Raw genomic sequence first — 14523 nt, 5'->3', positions numbered from 1 at the left:
GTACTACTGTTTCATGAGAAACTATTTGTTCTGTAAGCCTTCACCTGAAGTACAATTAAAAAAAAAAAAGATGTCAGAAGAGACTGAAACTTGCTCTTGAACGTAGAGTAGCTAAAGCGAAAGTAAGAAATGATGAGTAAAAGAGCCGATCAGAAGATTTCAAAGGGTAGCTCAAGAAGACAAAGCAAAGTATTATAATGACATGTGCAAAGACCTGGAGATAGAAAACCAAAAGAGAACTGAAGAAAAAATTCAAGCCTCGAGTTGCAATATTGAAGGATTCTATGGGGAAAATATTAAACGATGCAGGAAGCATGAAAAGAAGATGGAAGGAATACCCGGAATCACTCTATCAAAAAGAATTGGTCGACGTCCAGCCGTTTCAGGAGGTAGCATACGATCAGGAACCGATGGTACTGAAGGAAGAGATCCAAGCTGCAGTGCAGGCGTTGGTGAAAAAGCAAGGCTCCAGGAATTGACAGACTATCACTTGAGATGTTTCAACAGACAGATGCAGTGCTGTAAGTGCTCACTCATTTTTGCCAAGAAATTTGGAAGACAGCTAGCTGGCCACCCGACTGGAAGAGATCCATATTTATGGCTATTCCCAAGAAAGTTGGTCCAACCAAATTTCTTTTGCCCATTTCTGTTTTGAGTTACTTGTCTTTTTCTATGATTCACTGGGGTTCTCTGTATATTCTGCATATTTTTCCTGTGTCAGTAACGCGTTGCAAATATCTTCCTCCGATTTTTTGGCTTGTCCTTTCACTTTCTTTATGATCTCTTTTGATGAACAAAAGATCGGAATTTTAATGTACTCTAATTTGTCAAAACTTCTATGGTTTATGCCTTTTGTGTTTTTCTTAAGAATTATTCCTTATCCAGGGTAATACAGATATTCTTCTATGTTGTTTTTGTTAGGTGCCGTCAAGTCAGTTCCAACTCATAGCGACCCTACATACAACGGAATGAAACACTGCCCCATCCTGTGCTATCCTCACAATCATTGCTATGCTTGAGCCCATTGTTGCAGCCACTGTGTCAATTCTTCTGTAGTTCTTCTTCTAAAATTTTTAAAGTTTGCATTTCACTTTTAAATCCTTAATTCATAGGGAATTGATTCTGGTGTACGCTATGAGGTGAGGGTCCAATTTTATTTTTTTCCCACATGGATAAGCAGTTGTCCTGGCATCATTTACTAACCAGTCCCTCCTTTCCCCACTTACCTATAAAGCCAACTTTCATATGTCAGGTACCTGCTTGTGTGGGAGTCCGTGTCTGGGATCTCTAGTTTCTGTTCCAGGTGTCTCCCTGTCTGTCCCTGAAACTATATATACATTGTACGTATACAGGTGTATTATAATGTGTATTACTATTCATTGTAGTAAGCAGTAAATCTTGCTATCTACAATTTCCCTGAATTTCTTCCTTTTCAGGAATGTCTTAACCAACCTTAGTCTTTGATAATCCACTTAAATTTCACATTCAATGAAAAACTCTTTTGGGATTTTGATTGAACTTATTCTGAATCTACAGGTAAATTTAGGAAGAATTCATATCTTTATGATATTGAATCTTCCCATCCATGAACATAACATATCAAACCAAAAAGAAAGCCCAAACCTGTCACTGTCGAGTCAATTTCAACTTCTAGCGACCCTATAGGACAGTGTAGAACTGCCCCCATAGGGTTTCCAAGGCTATAAATCTTTACGGAAACATACTGCCATACCTTTCTCCCTAGGACCAACTGGTGGTTTGAACCACCCACATTTCAGTTAGCAACCAAGTGCTTTAACCACTGCCCCACCAGGGCCCCTTCATAATATACCAGCTCTTCTATTGAGGTCTTCTTTAACGTCTTTCAACAAAGTTGTATCAACTTCTCCATAAAAACTTACACCTTTTTTTAGATTTATTCCTAAATATTTTTTCCTTGCTTGTGTTAGTATATTTTAAAATTACATTTTCACAGACTATCATATCATATCATCTTCTGATAATGACACTATTGTTTCTTCCTTTTGCTCCTTATATCTTTTTATTTCATGTTCATGTCTAGCACTATATGTCTAGTGCTGCTATAACATAAACACCACATGTGAATGGCTTTAATGAACAGAAATTTATTTTCTCATAGTTTAGGAAGAGTCCAAATTCAAGGCACTGGCTCCAGAGGAAGGCTCTCTGTAGGCGCTGGGGGAAGGTCCTCGTTTCTTTCCAGCCTTTTTTCCGAGGTTCCTTGGTGATCATGTGACATGTGTCTTCCCCTCCATTTGTGTTTGCCTGCCTGCTTGCTTGCTTAATTTGCTCTTTTATATCTCAAACGAGATTGACTTAAAACACACCCTACACAATACTGCCTCATTAACATAACAAAGAAACCCCATTCCCAAATGTATAGCCACAGGTATAGGGATTAGGATTTACAACACATATTTCAGGGGGACACAGTTCAATCCATAACAGCCCCCTTCCAAATGTACATGGGTCTGTTAGAATAAACAATTTTAGAGTACTTTTAGCATTTGCAAGTATTCACAGATGTTGTTGTTGTTGTTAGGTGCTGTCGAGTCAGTTCTAACTCACAGCAACCCTATTTCGTTCTGAAATACTGCCCGGTCCTGCGCCATCCTCACATCTTTGCTATGTTTGAGCCCATTGTTGCAGCCACTGCATCAGTCTAGCTCATTGAAGGTCATCCTCTTTTTCGCTGACCCTCTACTTTACCAAGCATGATGTCCTTCTCCAGGGACTGATCCCTCCTAATAACATGTCCAAACATGTCACAGATAGCATCTCAATAATATTACAAAAAAGTAACATAAGGTAGTAACTATTACTGTGCTCTTTTTACAGATGAGAAAGTTGCAGCAGCTTTAATAGTAATTCAGAGAGATCATCTGCCTAGAAAGCAAGGGAGCTGTGCCTGGGTGGGGTGACTCTCAGCTCCACCCCAGAGTTATTACTATCCTTTCTGAGCTGAAAAGGGCATTTGATGCCCTGTAGCTCCAGTTCTGTCATGAAATCATCAGATATGTCAAATAACTTTCTTAATCCATTGGATTTTGTTTTAAGACTTGACATTTTAAGAATTCGTTTGTCAAACGTGAATTGATTGCCACATGCTGGGATGGGTAAAAAGATGGAAAAGATATCAAACATCCTGACCTAAAAAGATTTCCATGTTCAAAATAAATTCACAACAAGAAAACTGAGATTAGGTAAATAAAGTCTGTTTTTCCCTAACTACAAACTTGAGTTTTCAATCTTGCCCTTAAAATGTAACATTGCATCAGCTAGATCTTAGACTAGCTTATCACTCTGATGACCTTGTTCCAAGCTTACAGCCCAAGTCTATTGTTTTCCCAGCACAATAGACACAGGCTTACCTACCCTTTGGGGTTAAACCGTTTTTTTCTAAAATAATGTGCCCATGTAAATAACACTCCTACACATATAATATGCAAAAATGATGAAATTAAGTAAAACAGTTCTGGCATAGCGCACCCATGCATATACCATGCATGTCTTATGACATTTCCAGAAGTGAATTTTGGCTTCATTCACCTTTCCGCCCATATTACAGGTAAATCATGTCCTTCTGTTCATTTTCTTTAATCTCCTATTTATGTGTATAAAAAAAGTCCAAAAATGTTACTTTTGATCATAACTGCATCCTATAGGTATAACTCGTGGTCAAGAAGTCATGGATGGAGTTCGGAAGTCCCCCGGTAATTGGAAAATAAACAATCGAAATTGTGTGTTTGTTTCTATTAAGTTGATAATTATAGTGCAGTAGCTCAATAGCTGAATGCAAAAACCTTATCAGATCATCTTAAGTGAAACCATTAGATTATGTTACGTTTCTTATCTCATAGCTTAATTATGTCTTCTTCGTGTCAGTTGAAGTCGGCAACACGTAAAAAGAAATTGGCATAGCACGCTTATGAAAATAACACGGAGCGGTTGTGCGATTGGCAATAAAACGTGTAACGCACACATTATTTGTGAAAAAATACAGTAAACCAGTCCTATTTGTGAGGAAAGCGGTCACAGCTGGAAGGCTGTGAGTCGCTTTCAGCCCCATGGCAGTCTTTAGGGAGGGTAAGCCCGTGTCATGCTCCTCTTCCTCTCCTGAAAGCCCCGTGGTGATTTCCTAGCAGGTCCCAAATCTATCCTTTATGTCCCAATCTTATTTCCTACTGGCCTCACACAATGACAGAGAAAGTGAGTCCCTTTGAGGAACAGCTTCATGAATGCTACTAAAGTCCCTGAATACGCCCTGTCCTTCTCATTTGAAATTCTACCCTTTTTCTCCCATTTGAACTGCATGGCACACCTGTAGGTAGATAAGGCTAGGATCTTTATCTCATGCCCTTTTGCCAGATGAGGAGACTTAGGCTCAGAGAAGTTGGGTGATACAACTACATCCTCATAACCAGGAAATGCTGGAAGAAGTTCTCGCGCTCCTAAGCCCAAGCCCAAGCCCATTGTTGTCGAGTCGATTCCAACTCATAGCAACCCAATAGGACAGAGTAGAACTGCCCCATAGGGTTTCCAAGGAGTGCCTGGTAGATTCAAATTGCCAGCCTTTTGGTTAGCAGCCAAACGCTTAACCACAGGCTCTTGTAACTAAGCTGAGTTCTTACTGCCTCTTGTGTTCATATGTTCATCACCTGCCTAACAGCATCAAGTGCTAGCTAGGACCCTCAGGCTGGCAGCGACTTGCCCAGGATCACAGCAATGTGAGTTAGTAGCAGAAGTAGGATAGGAACTCAGGTCTCCTATCTCCCAGTCCTAAGACCCTGTCCCCCATATGACCCTGCCCCTGATTTTCCAAACTCACCATCTAGGATAGTGAAATGTGAGGCCAGCTGAGCAATGAATGAGTTTGGGCCATGACTACATCCAAGCAATGAACCCAGACAGAACCAGTCTAAAAAAATAATGAGACTTAAAATGTCCTGGCAAAATATTCAGGTTTTTAAGGCAAAAGAAGGCTTTAGTCTATACACACAGGAGTTTGAGTATCACGGTATTTAGTATATCTGAGGCCTAGTCACGGGGATAGTGGACATATTGAGAGAGAGTAAATAGATTTGCACATCTTATGAAACAAGATATATAGACCTTAAAGACTGAGAGATACATCTCTGAATGGATGGTTATCTTTATTAACATGTTGCAAAGTTGATCATTCTCTTTTTTGTCTTGTAGTATGTTGTATCTGGATCCCTCTCTGTACAAGCTTCAAAGGACCCCAGCCCATGTGTGGTGAGTTACATGCCATCTCTGATGATCCCTGAGCATTAGAATTTGACTCTCTTCCACAACATGGAAGAAAGAGGCCTCACAGCAACGGAGTGGCCTGGGCCTGTTTCTGGGTCCAGTGCTTTTATAGATTTTATTTCATTCAATCCTTACAACTCTATGAAGTTCTATTATCCCCAATTTGCAGATGAGGAAAATGAGGCACAGAGAGGTCAGGTAAAGGGCATAGCCGGGATTTGAACCCAGATCTCTCTGATTCCAGCGCTGTGCTTCCCCTTATTGCATTTTATTGCTCACAGACTTAGCAGTTTGGGGAACTGACTCATATAGGCAGCCCAATGACCTAGGAGTACTCTGAATTCAGCAGAAAGCTGAGCCTGGGCCAAATGGAAATGTGCATACATTCCAGCGGTACCATCTCTTTAAAGTGTTTCCTGCCTTCCCCTTTGGCTGGTCCTAGAAAAGCAAGAGGAATGTTTGACTTGAACAGTTTAGAGCCCCAACCACAGGGCACAGTGCCCAAAAAACCTTTGGACCTTTGAGGTGTCATTCTCTGCCTCAACAATGAGAGCAATGTAGATTGCTATGTCCTCTAAGAAGCTAAGGGCTAAATTTAGAACTCCATGGTGGAGCTCCTCTCTTCGCTGGTTCCAAGTCCTCCCTCCCCCTCACCACTTCCTCTGCGTGGCTACATGGCTTTTTGTCTCTTCTGCCTTTTTAATGGGAAAGCGATGGATCATCTGGAGTCTGGGGTGTATAAGAGGGTTTCCCAGTCACCAATCTCCAATCTGGCAAGGCAAATTTCTGCTGCCCTATGGCCTCCCTTCCTTCATCAACAGAATTAGGACACCTCAACTACCCCAACGTCAGCTGAGTTCATGCTGCCCCTTAACAACCCAACAAACCAAACCCATTGCCATCGAGTCAATTCTGACTGATAACAACCCTACAGGACAGAGTAGAACAACTCATTGTGTCAAAACCTAGCCCACATCTTGTGGGAAGTCCAACACCCTCCCCAAGATGTCTGCCAACTCCTGGGCCCCCTTGTCCCCTCAGGCTCTGATGTCTGACTTCTGACTGAATTTGGTCCTCTTCTCTTTGCAACACATGGGCTAACCATGAGTCAGAATCGACTTGATGGCAACTGGTTTGGGTTTTGTTTGTTTGTTGGGGGCTTTTTGTTTTGTTTTCTATTTTTTTTTTTTCTTGTTTACTCTGCATCTGGAGTCCCTGGGTTAATGCACCCTGCTGCTAACCTAGAGACTGGGTGTTCGAGTTCACCCAGAGGTGCTGTCTCAGTCATCTAGTGCTGCTGTAACAGAAATACCACAAGTGTATGGCTTTAACAAAGAGAAGTTTATTCTCTCACAGTCCTGTAGGTTACAAGTCCAAATTCAGGGCATTAGCTCCAGGAGAAGGCTCTCTCTCTCTGTTCTGGAGGAAGGTCGTGTGATGCATCAGTCTTCCCTTGGTCTGGGAGCATCTCTGCGCAGGAACCTGAGGTCCAAAGGATGCGCTCTTCTCCTGGCACTGCTTTCTTGGTGGCGTGAGGTTCCCATGTGTCTCTGCTCGCTTCTCTGTTTTATATCTCAAAAGAGATTGCATTAAGACACTAATCTAATCTTGTCAACCTCATCAGTATAACCTCATCACAGTGACAGAATTTACAACACATAAGGAGATCACATATAATCTCATCATAGTGATAGAGTTTACAACACATAAGGAAATCACATCAGATTACACAATCATACAACACTGGGAATCATGACCTAGCCAAGTTGCTACACACATTTTGGGGCGGGGGGGGGACATAATTCAATCCATGACAGGTGCCTTGGAAGAAAGGCCTAGTGATATACTTCCAAAAAATCAGCCATTGAAAACTCTATGGAGTAGTTCTACTCTGACACACATGGGGTCATCATGAGTCAGAATCTACTCAATAGCAACTGGGGATGCTGCATCTCACAGCTGCCTGGGCTCATCCCAAATGTCAGACACAGTCCCTTTTTTATTCCCTCCACTTGCCCACCCCCACAACCCCTCTCAGAGGAGGCAGCTTGAGTAGGAGACACATCGAGACCAGGCCTGGCTCTCCCTTCTCTGTAGGCAAGCCTGGGTTCCCTGCTTACTCCCTCCTCAAGCCCCTCTGATTTCTTCTCCATAACAGCATCCTTTCTTTGTCTCCTTCTAACCCAGCCCACAGAATCTCATCTCCCACCTCTCGACTGCTCATGAAGGTATTTTCCCAAGCAAATGCAGCTTCTTTCCTAAAGAGTTGCTGCACGTTAGTTAAAGAATACATTCCCTCTTCACTTACTGACATGGTTATGTTCCAAAGACCAGATTGTTATTCAGAAATTGGTGTTATGCAAAAATGGAGGGTTTTTTCTTTTTCTGTTTTCATATCATCCATTTGTCCGATTTTTTTGTATTTGGAAAATATGATCATAGAAATAATAAGAGCTAAGATGTACTGATGTGCTCATCACTGTGACAGGTCCAGTTATGGATTATTCCTCTGGGGAGGAGGCTTGGAGGAGACAAAGCTGGATAAAGCCGAGCTGTGTGACTAGAGGGCCCACGCACGGCTTAACCACTTCATCTTCCTTGTGTGCTGGCCTAGAGCTTCCCTTGCGGAGCTGCCTCCAGGGCTCCACTCCCACTCTTGCAAGCCCTGAGTTCATGATCCATGAGCCTGCTCTGCCCTCCCGGGCCTGGAGAGTCACTGAGGCTCGGGGCTTCCTGCAAGGGCTCCAGGAGCCTAGCCGCACAGCCAGCCCCACCAAGGTAGAGGCTTCAGACCAAGTTCGGCTCAGTTTGGGATGTCATTAAACTCACACGTTTCTTCCAAACACCCTCTCCGATGCCTCTTTCTTTCCTCCCTTCCCACCCCAAAGCAATTTTGAGCTGCAGAGCCTCAGGCCACATAGGGGCTGGGAACCCAGAACAGGAGCCTGCTGGCTTGGTGCTGCCTGTGTCTTCCCAGAGGCCATGGCCCCGTGAGGCAGCTGGACCTGAGGCCACCGCCAGCAGAAAGGAGTGGAGGGAGCAGGGCAGCACGGCCCAGCTTCCAGGAGGCCACCCAGAGACCCTCCTCGAGGGAGGGGACACTCCGAAGCCATCGCCGCTATGCCTGCCGCCTCGTTAATGTGAAAAACAGTCAGATAGTATATTTTTTACTGTTGTAAATGAAAATGTCAAATAAGGAGATAGTTGGTAAGTGAGGAGTAGTTTTCTCACCTCACTGCACTTAGAATAAACTGTCTAACCATAGCTTTTCTGCCTGATGCCTCTTTTGTCCAACTCTCCGAGAGTTCCCACAAGTCGTCCTCAGACTCCGCTCACCGTGTCCTCTCCCTCCATCTCCTCCAGGTGAACAGCAGCGTCGGCACCAACATCTTCAGCGCAATCTGCTCTCTGCTTGGGATCTGCATTCTCCTTGCAGATATGATCATAGCTCCCACGGTGAGCATTCAGACTGCCAGGGTCTTGTGCTTCCAAAAGACCAGGAGGGCTTGTGAGGTTGTTTCCAAAGCCAGAAGGAATTACTGCAGAATTCCATCCTCGTATGACACCGTTTTTGTTGTTGCCGTTGTTGTTGTGGTGCTGGTGCTGGTGCTGGTGCTGGTGCTGGTGCTGGTGTTGGTGTTGGTGTTGGTGATGATGTTGGTGTTGTGTGCCAGCGAGTCAGTTCCAACTCATGGAGACCCCAAGTGTTACAGAGTACAACTGCTCCATAGGGTTTTCTTGACTGTAATCTTTACAGAAACAGATCACCAGGCCTTTTCTTGCACAGTGCTACTGGGTGGGTTTGAACTGCCAATTTTTCAGTTACCAGTCAGGCACAAACTGTTTGTGCCACCCAGGGACCTATGACACCACTATATCCATTAATTATTTGGCCATTATCAAAACCCTGGGACCTCAGACACAGGCATGATAAGTCCCATTTTATGGACAAGTTCACTGAGACTTGGAGTCCACGTGTGGTGCAAACAGTTAATGCACTCAGCTGCTAACCAAAGGTTGTCAGTTCAAGTTCACAAAGAGGCACCTCAGAAGAAAGGCTTGACAATCTAATTCTGAAAAATCATCCATGAAAACCCCATGGATACCACTCAGCCAGTAGAAGAAACAAAGTCTTGATATCTGCTACAATATGGATGGAGCTTGAAGAAATTAGGCTGAATGAAATAAGTCATTCACAAAAGGACAAATATTGTATGACCTCACTTATATAAAAAGACAAGAAAAGGCAAATGTATAGAGACCAAAGTTTCTTAGTTTTACCGGGGGTGGAAGGAAGGCGTGGGGAGGAGGATTAACAATGATGGAAAAATTGCATTGATTAAGGGTCGGGTTGCTCAGCCAATTATTGAAATTGATGCCAATAAATTGAAAAAAGTTGAATTAGCAAAAGCTGTATGATAGATATATTTACAATGACAAAAAAAAAAAAAGAGTAGCTGCTGAGACTATTTATGAACAACCAAAAACTTCATGGGATTTGGTTCCTTGGTTTGGAAGTTAAGGGTCATGGTTTCATGGAACATCCCAGTTAATTGGCCTAATAACGTGTTTATGCTTCTGTTCTACCTCTTAGTTCGTTGTGTAGCCTGGGGACTTAAAAGTTTGTAGGTGGCCATCCAAGGCATGACAATTGTTCTCTATTCAACTGGAATAACAGAGTAAGAAGGAGAGTCAGGAATAGGAGGAGGATATGGAATGTGTGGGTAATTGCCTCCATGAACAACTGCCTCATTTGCCATGAGACCGGAAGAACTAGATGGTGCCCAGCTATCATTACTGAACATTTTGATCAAAGATTCTAAAGAAGAATCCTGATCAAAAGGTGGAAAATGCAGAACAGAATTTCAAATTCTAATGGCTCCAGACTCTGGAGCTGTGGGGGCTGGATGAACTCCTGAAACTATTGCCCTGGGATAACCTTTAAAACTTAAAACAAAAATATCCTCTGAAGTCTTTTTAAAACCAAACTATAGTTTAGCTAATCTAGTAAAAAATGTCTGCCTTGAACATTATGCTCTTTTAAGATCTATTTATACGGGATCAAATTGACAACAGCAACTCAAAAGTTTAGATAGGAACTTAGGGGGCAGTGAGTTTATGTTAATGGGGGAGGAACAGCTCAGAAAAGGAGGATGAGAATGGTTGCACAACTTGAAGAATGTGATCGATGTCACTGAATTATACATGTAGAAACTGTTTGGTGTATGTTTTGCTGTGTATATTCTCAACAACAGCAAAAGAAAGAAAGAAAATCCTATGGGGCACAGTTCTACTCTGACACACATGGGGTCATAATGAGTCAGAATCAACTTGATGGTAACTGGTTACAGAGACTCAGAGAGGTTGAACCAGTTGACCCCTCCTTGTACCTGTTCTAGCTCCTGCTTGGGGGCAACAAGTGTCAAGGCAAGCAGTTAAGGCAACTGCCACACTAAAATTCAAAAAAATCACCTGCCCCCAGGAATCTGTCACAGGAACAGGAGGTGCTGACACTAGGTTCTTGTCTTATTTTTGGGTCCCCAGAAGCAGGCACTGAGATAAGGATTCAAGTGCAAGTCATTTGTGTAGGAGATTTTCCCAGGAAGCATCTGTAAGACAAGCAAGGGAAGGAAGTCACACAATATAGGACGCTATCAAGCAAGTTCCACTGCAGCTCAAGCTCACTGAGACTTTGGCAGACAGTGTAGAAGATGCTCCTCAGAGTTACACCCTGTCCAGGTGAGGGAGCTGGGGTATTTATCCACCAACACCTATCAGTAATTGATGGAATGCTGCTCCTGAGGGGGTGTAAATTCCCAGTGCTTCCAGCCTGCCATGCATATGAGCAAAGGTGTCTCCTGTGGCCAAAGTAAACCCTCAGGCAAAGTGATGCAGTTGGAAGTGGCTGTTGGACATGGAAATAGTCAAGGCTGGTGGGATATGGGCAGGCATTGGTAGCATTGATTGATTCAGTTCTTGGGTAGGCCAGAAGAGTAAGATCAGGAGTAACTAGATCCACAGTTACTGGCAACCTGGTCCTCCCTCAGGACAGCACCTGGTGTCACCTGGTTAACCAAGCAGGCCAGAAAAGACTAGCAGGGCACGGGCCTTAAACTTGACCTGTCTACAGGGCTAGGGGTGGTCACTATGAGGAGAGGTCCCTGCAGGCGCTGGAGGAAACCTGATCCAGCTGATGCAGTTTGGTATCTGGAGGCTACAACAGCCAACCACGAACCAAGGCAAGATGCTGGCCTCGGGAGTCCAACATGATTCAGTAGGGATGTCCCATCAAGGGGGTGGATCATGGCCATAGTCAAGAACAGCAATATCTGCAAGTCTTAAGAGTGGCCATTTGGCCACCAAGACCTCTGTCATTGTTATAGATTGAATTGTGTCCCCCAAAAATGTATGTCAACTTGGCTAGGCCATGATTCCCAGTGTTGTGTGATTGTCCACCATTTTGTCATCTGATATGATTTTACTATGTGTTGTAAATCCTACCTCTATGATGGTAATGAGGCAGGATTAGAGGCAGTTATGTTAATGAGGCAGGATTCAGTCTACAAGATTAGGTTGTATTTTGAGTCAATCTCTTTGAGATATAAAAGAGAGAAGCAAGCAGAGAGACAGGGGGACCTCCTACCACCAAGAAAGCAGCACCAGGACCAGAGCGTGTCCTTTGGACCTGAGGTTCCTGCATTAAGAAGCTCCTAGACCGGGGAAGATTGATGACAAGGACTTTTCCCTAGAGCCAAAAGAGAGAGAAAGCCTTCCCTTGGAGCTGGCACCCTGAATTTGGACTTCTAGCCTCCTAAAGTGTGAGAGAATAAATTCCTGTTTGTTAAAGCCATTCACTTGTAGTATTTCTGTTGTAGCAGCACTAGATAACTATGACAGTCGTCTAGGAACCCACGAGTGTACTAGCACAAAGGCTCTGAGTTCCAGCAGGCATGGGCTCAGACCCTGGTTCCCCATCCTCTCCTGCAGACAGGCGGGGTGTGTAGGTAGTGAGGAGAGGAGCGATGTACTCGCCAGGACCACAGGTGCCCTGTGGACCCTCCCACCCTGTTGTGGGGGGTGCCGAGGCCCAAGCATCCTGAGCTCTGTGGGTCCCTCTCAATCCTGCCTTGGCCAGGGACAAGACCAGGACTAGGGCCATCTCAGCAGAAGCGCTTGTGCTCTGAGACCCGCTGTCTTCATTTCCTAGTGCTACTGTAACAGAAATACACATGTGGGTGGCTTTAAAGAACAGAGATTTATTTTCTCACAACTTAGGAGGCTAGAAGTTCAAGTTCAGGGCTGAGCCTAGAAGATCAAGTTCAGGGCACCAGCTCTAGAAGGCTCTCTCTCTCTCTTTGTTGGCCCTAGGGAAAAATCCTTGTCTCAGCTTCTGTAACCCGGGTGTTCCTTGGTTCCTTGGCCATCTCCACATGGCATCTATCTTCTCCTAGTTTGTGCTCACTTGTCTCTGTGTCTTGTTGTTAGTTGCCATCAAGTCGATTCCGACTCATGGTGACCCCATGTGTGCAGAGTAGAACTGTGCTCTATAGGGTTTTCAAGCCTGTGATCTTTTGGAAGCAGATCACCAGGCCTGTATTCCAAGGGGCCTCTGGGTGAGTTCAAACCACCAGCCTTTCAGTTAATAGTCAAGCACTTATGCTTAACCATTTGTGCCACCCAGACACGAGACTCCCCTCTGTGTCTCGGCTGCTCTTTATAGCACTCAGAAGTGATAGGTTTAAGACACACCCTACACTGACAGGTGTAACAAAGAAAAATCCATTAACATAACAGAGAATCCTATTAACATAACACAGAAAACCCTATCTCCAAATTGGATTACATTCACAGAGAAAGCCAGGCAGAGCTGATGATCCTGATCTTGCTGGTGCCCAATCCTAACCCCCAGTGATGAGCCCAGTCCCCACCTCATACACTTGCCTTGCCAGTGTGCTGCTGAGACGTGTTTCCCCAAAAGCAGACTTTGAGACAAGCAGTTTATTTGGGAGATGAAGGAAACACCGATAGTGGGGAAATGAGATGGAGAAGGGAAGGCAGCCCATCGAGCCTTTTACCACTGAGGGCAGCTGGAGCTCAGTCCTAGTGGGGAACTCCCAGAAACAGTGAAGGGCACATGCTTTAGAGTTACGCGCCGCTCTAGCCACCAACCTAAAGAGTGAGGGAGCTGGGGTATCTATACACTAACCCCTGACAGCCAATGATTGAGGGCTGCTTTCAAGGGGCATTAATTCTCTGGAACTTTGGGTCTGTCACTCAAAAGGCAAAATGGCCTTGGAGGCCAGAGGGACCCCCAAGACAAAGAATGCAGGGCCAGTGTGCCCTAAAGGAGGAAGGGGTAGGGCATATGAAAGAGGCTCTCCCACAGCATCTGCTGCAATGCACCCTATGCAGAGAAGGTCCAGAACCTTCCAGATAAGGCATGCGGTGCTTGCCTAACGTGAGCCTCTCAAGTATGGACTATGACCACGACAGCCACCCCTAAGGACTAAACACCCCCTATTCCTCTCTCTGTCTCTAGGCCTCTATGAAGGTATATTCTGGTAGTGTCTTCCCCTTCGCCCTCCTGGAGTTCTGCCTCACTTGTGTGACCTCACATTTTGGGTGCCAGGCTAACTGCAGGAACTATTTTGCGGTGAGTGTTGGACTCTGCTCCAGAAATACAGCATGCTCTAGCGGGTTATAGAAGAGGTGATCAGAGGTTGGGGGCGAGTGAAGCCCAAGAGAGGGCATAGCAGTTAAACTTTGCTGCATAACTAATCCTCCCAAACTTAGGAACCTAAAACAACAACCATTTACTTAGCTCTGGATTCTGAGCATCAGTAATTTAGGCTGTGATCAGTGGGTGACCTTGTGCTCTTTGCTTTTCAGAACATGACGATTCCAACCATATTTAGTGCCAACCCAGTCAACACAACCAACGGCCCTTACAACGCTACCACGGGCCCTTACAACGCTACCACTGGCCCTGTAAACACTACCATCAACCCAGTGAACCCTACCACCGGCCCTGTCAACACTACCACCAGCCCTGTCAACACTACCACCGGCCCTGTCAACACTACCACCAGCCCTGTCAACACTACCACCAGCCCTGTCAACACTACCACTGGCTCTGTTAGTGCTACCAGCAGCCCAGCCAACATTCCCACAGGCTCTGCCATCCCCACCTACTCCTACAACGCTCCACTGGGAGTATCGTCTGTACCCTAA

At 44.7% G+C, this 14523-nt stretch overlaps 1 protein-coding gene across 1 annotated transcript in view; it reads left to right on the top strand.

The window, feature by feature from the left end:
- Positions 1–14523, top strand: part of MS4A18 (membrane spanning 4-domains A18) — a 28013-nt gene extending 13490 nt beyond the window's left edge. Inside the window, exons 3-6 of the mRNA XM_004389317.2 lie at positions 5221–5277; positions 8656–8748; positions 13832–13945; positions 14182–14523. Of these exons, the coding sequence (XP_004389374.2) occupies positions 5221–5277; positions 8656–8748; positions 13832–13945; positions 14182–14523 (606 nt within the window). The remainder of the gene's footprint in view (positions 1–5220; positions 5278–8655; positions 8749–13831; positions 13946–14181) is intronic.

The sequence above is a fragment of the Trichechus manatus genome, unplaced genomic scaffold (assembly GCF_000243295.1).
Source record: "Trichechus manatus latirostris isolate Lorelei unplaced genomic scaffold, TriManLat1.0 scaffold00240, whole genome shotgun sequence".
NCBI classification, from domain to species: Eukaryota; Metazoa; Chordata; class Mammalia; order Sirenia; family Trichechidae; genus Trichechus; species Trichechus manatus.
This window is presented reverse-complemented; position numbering and strand designations above follow the sequence as displayed.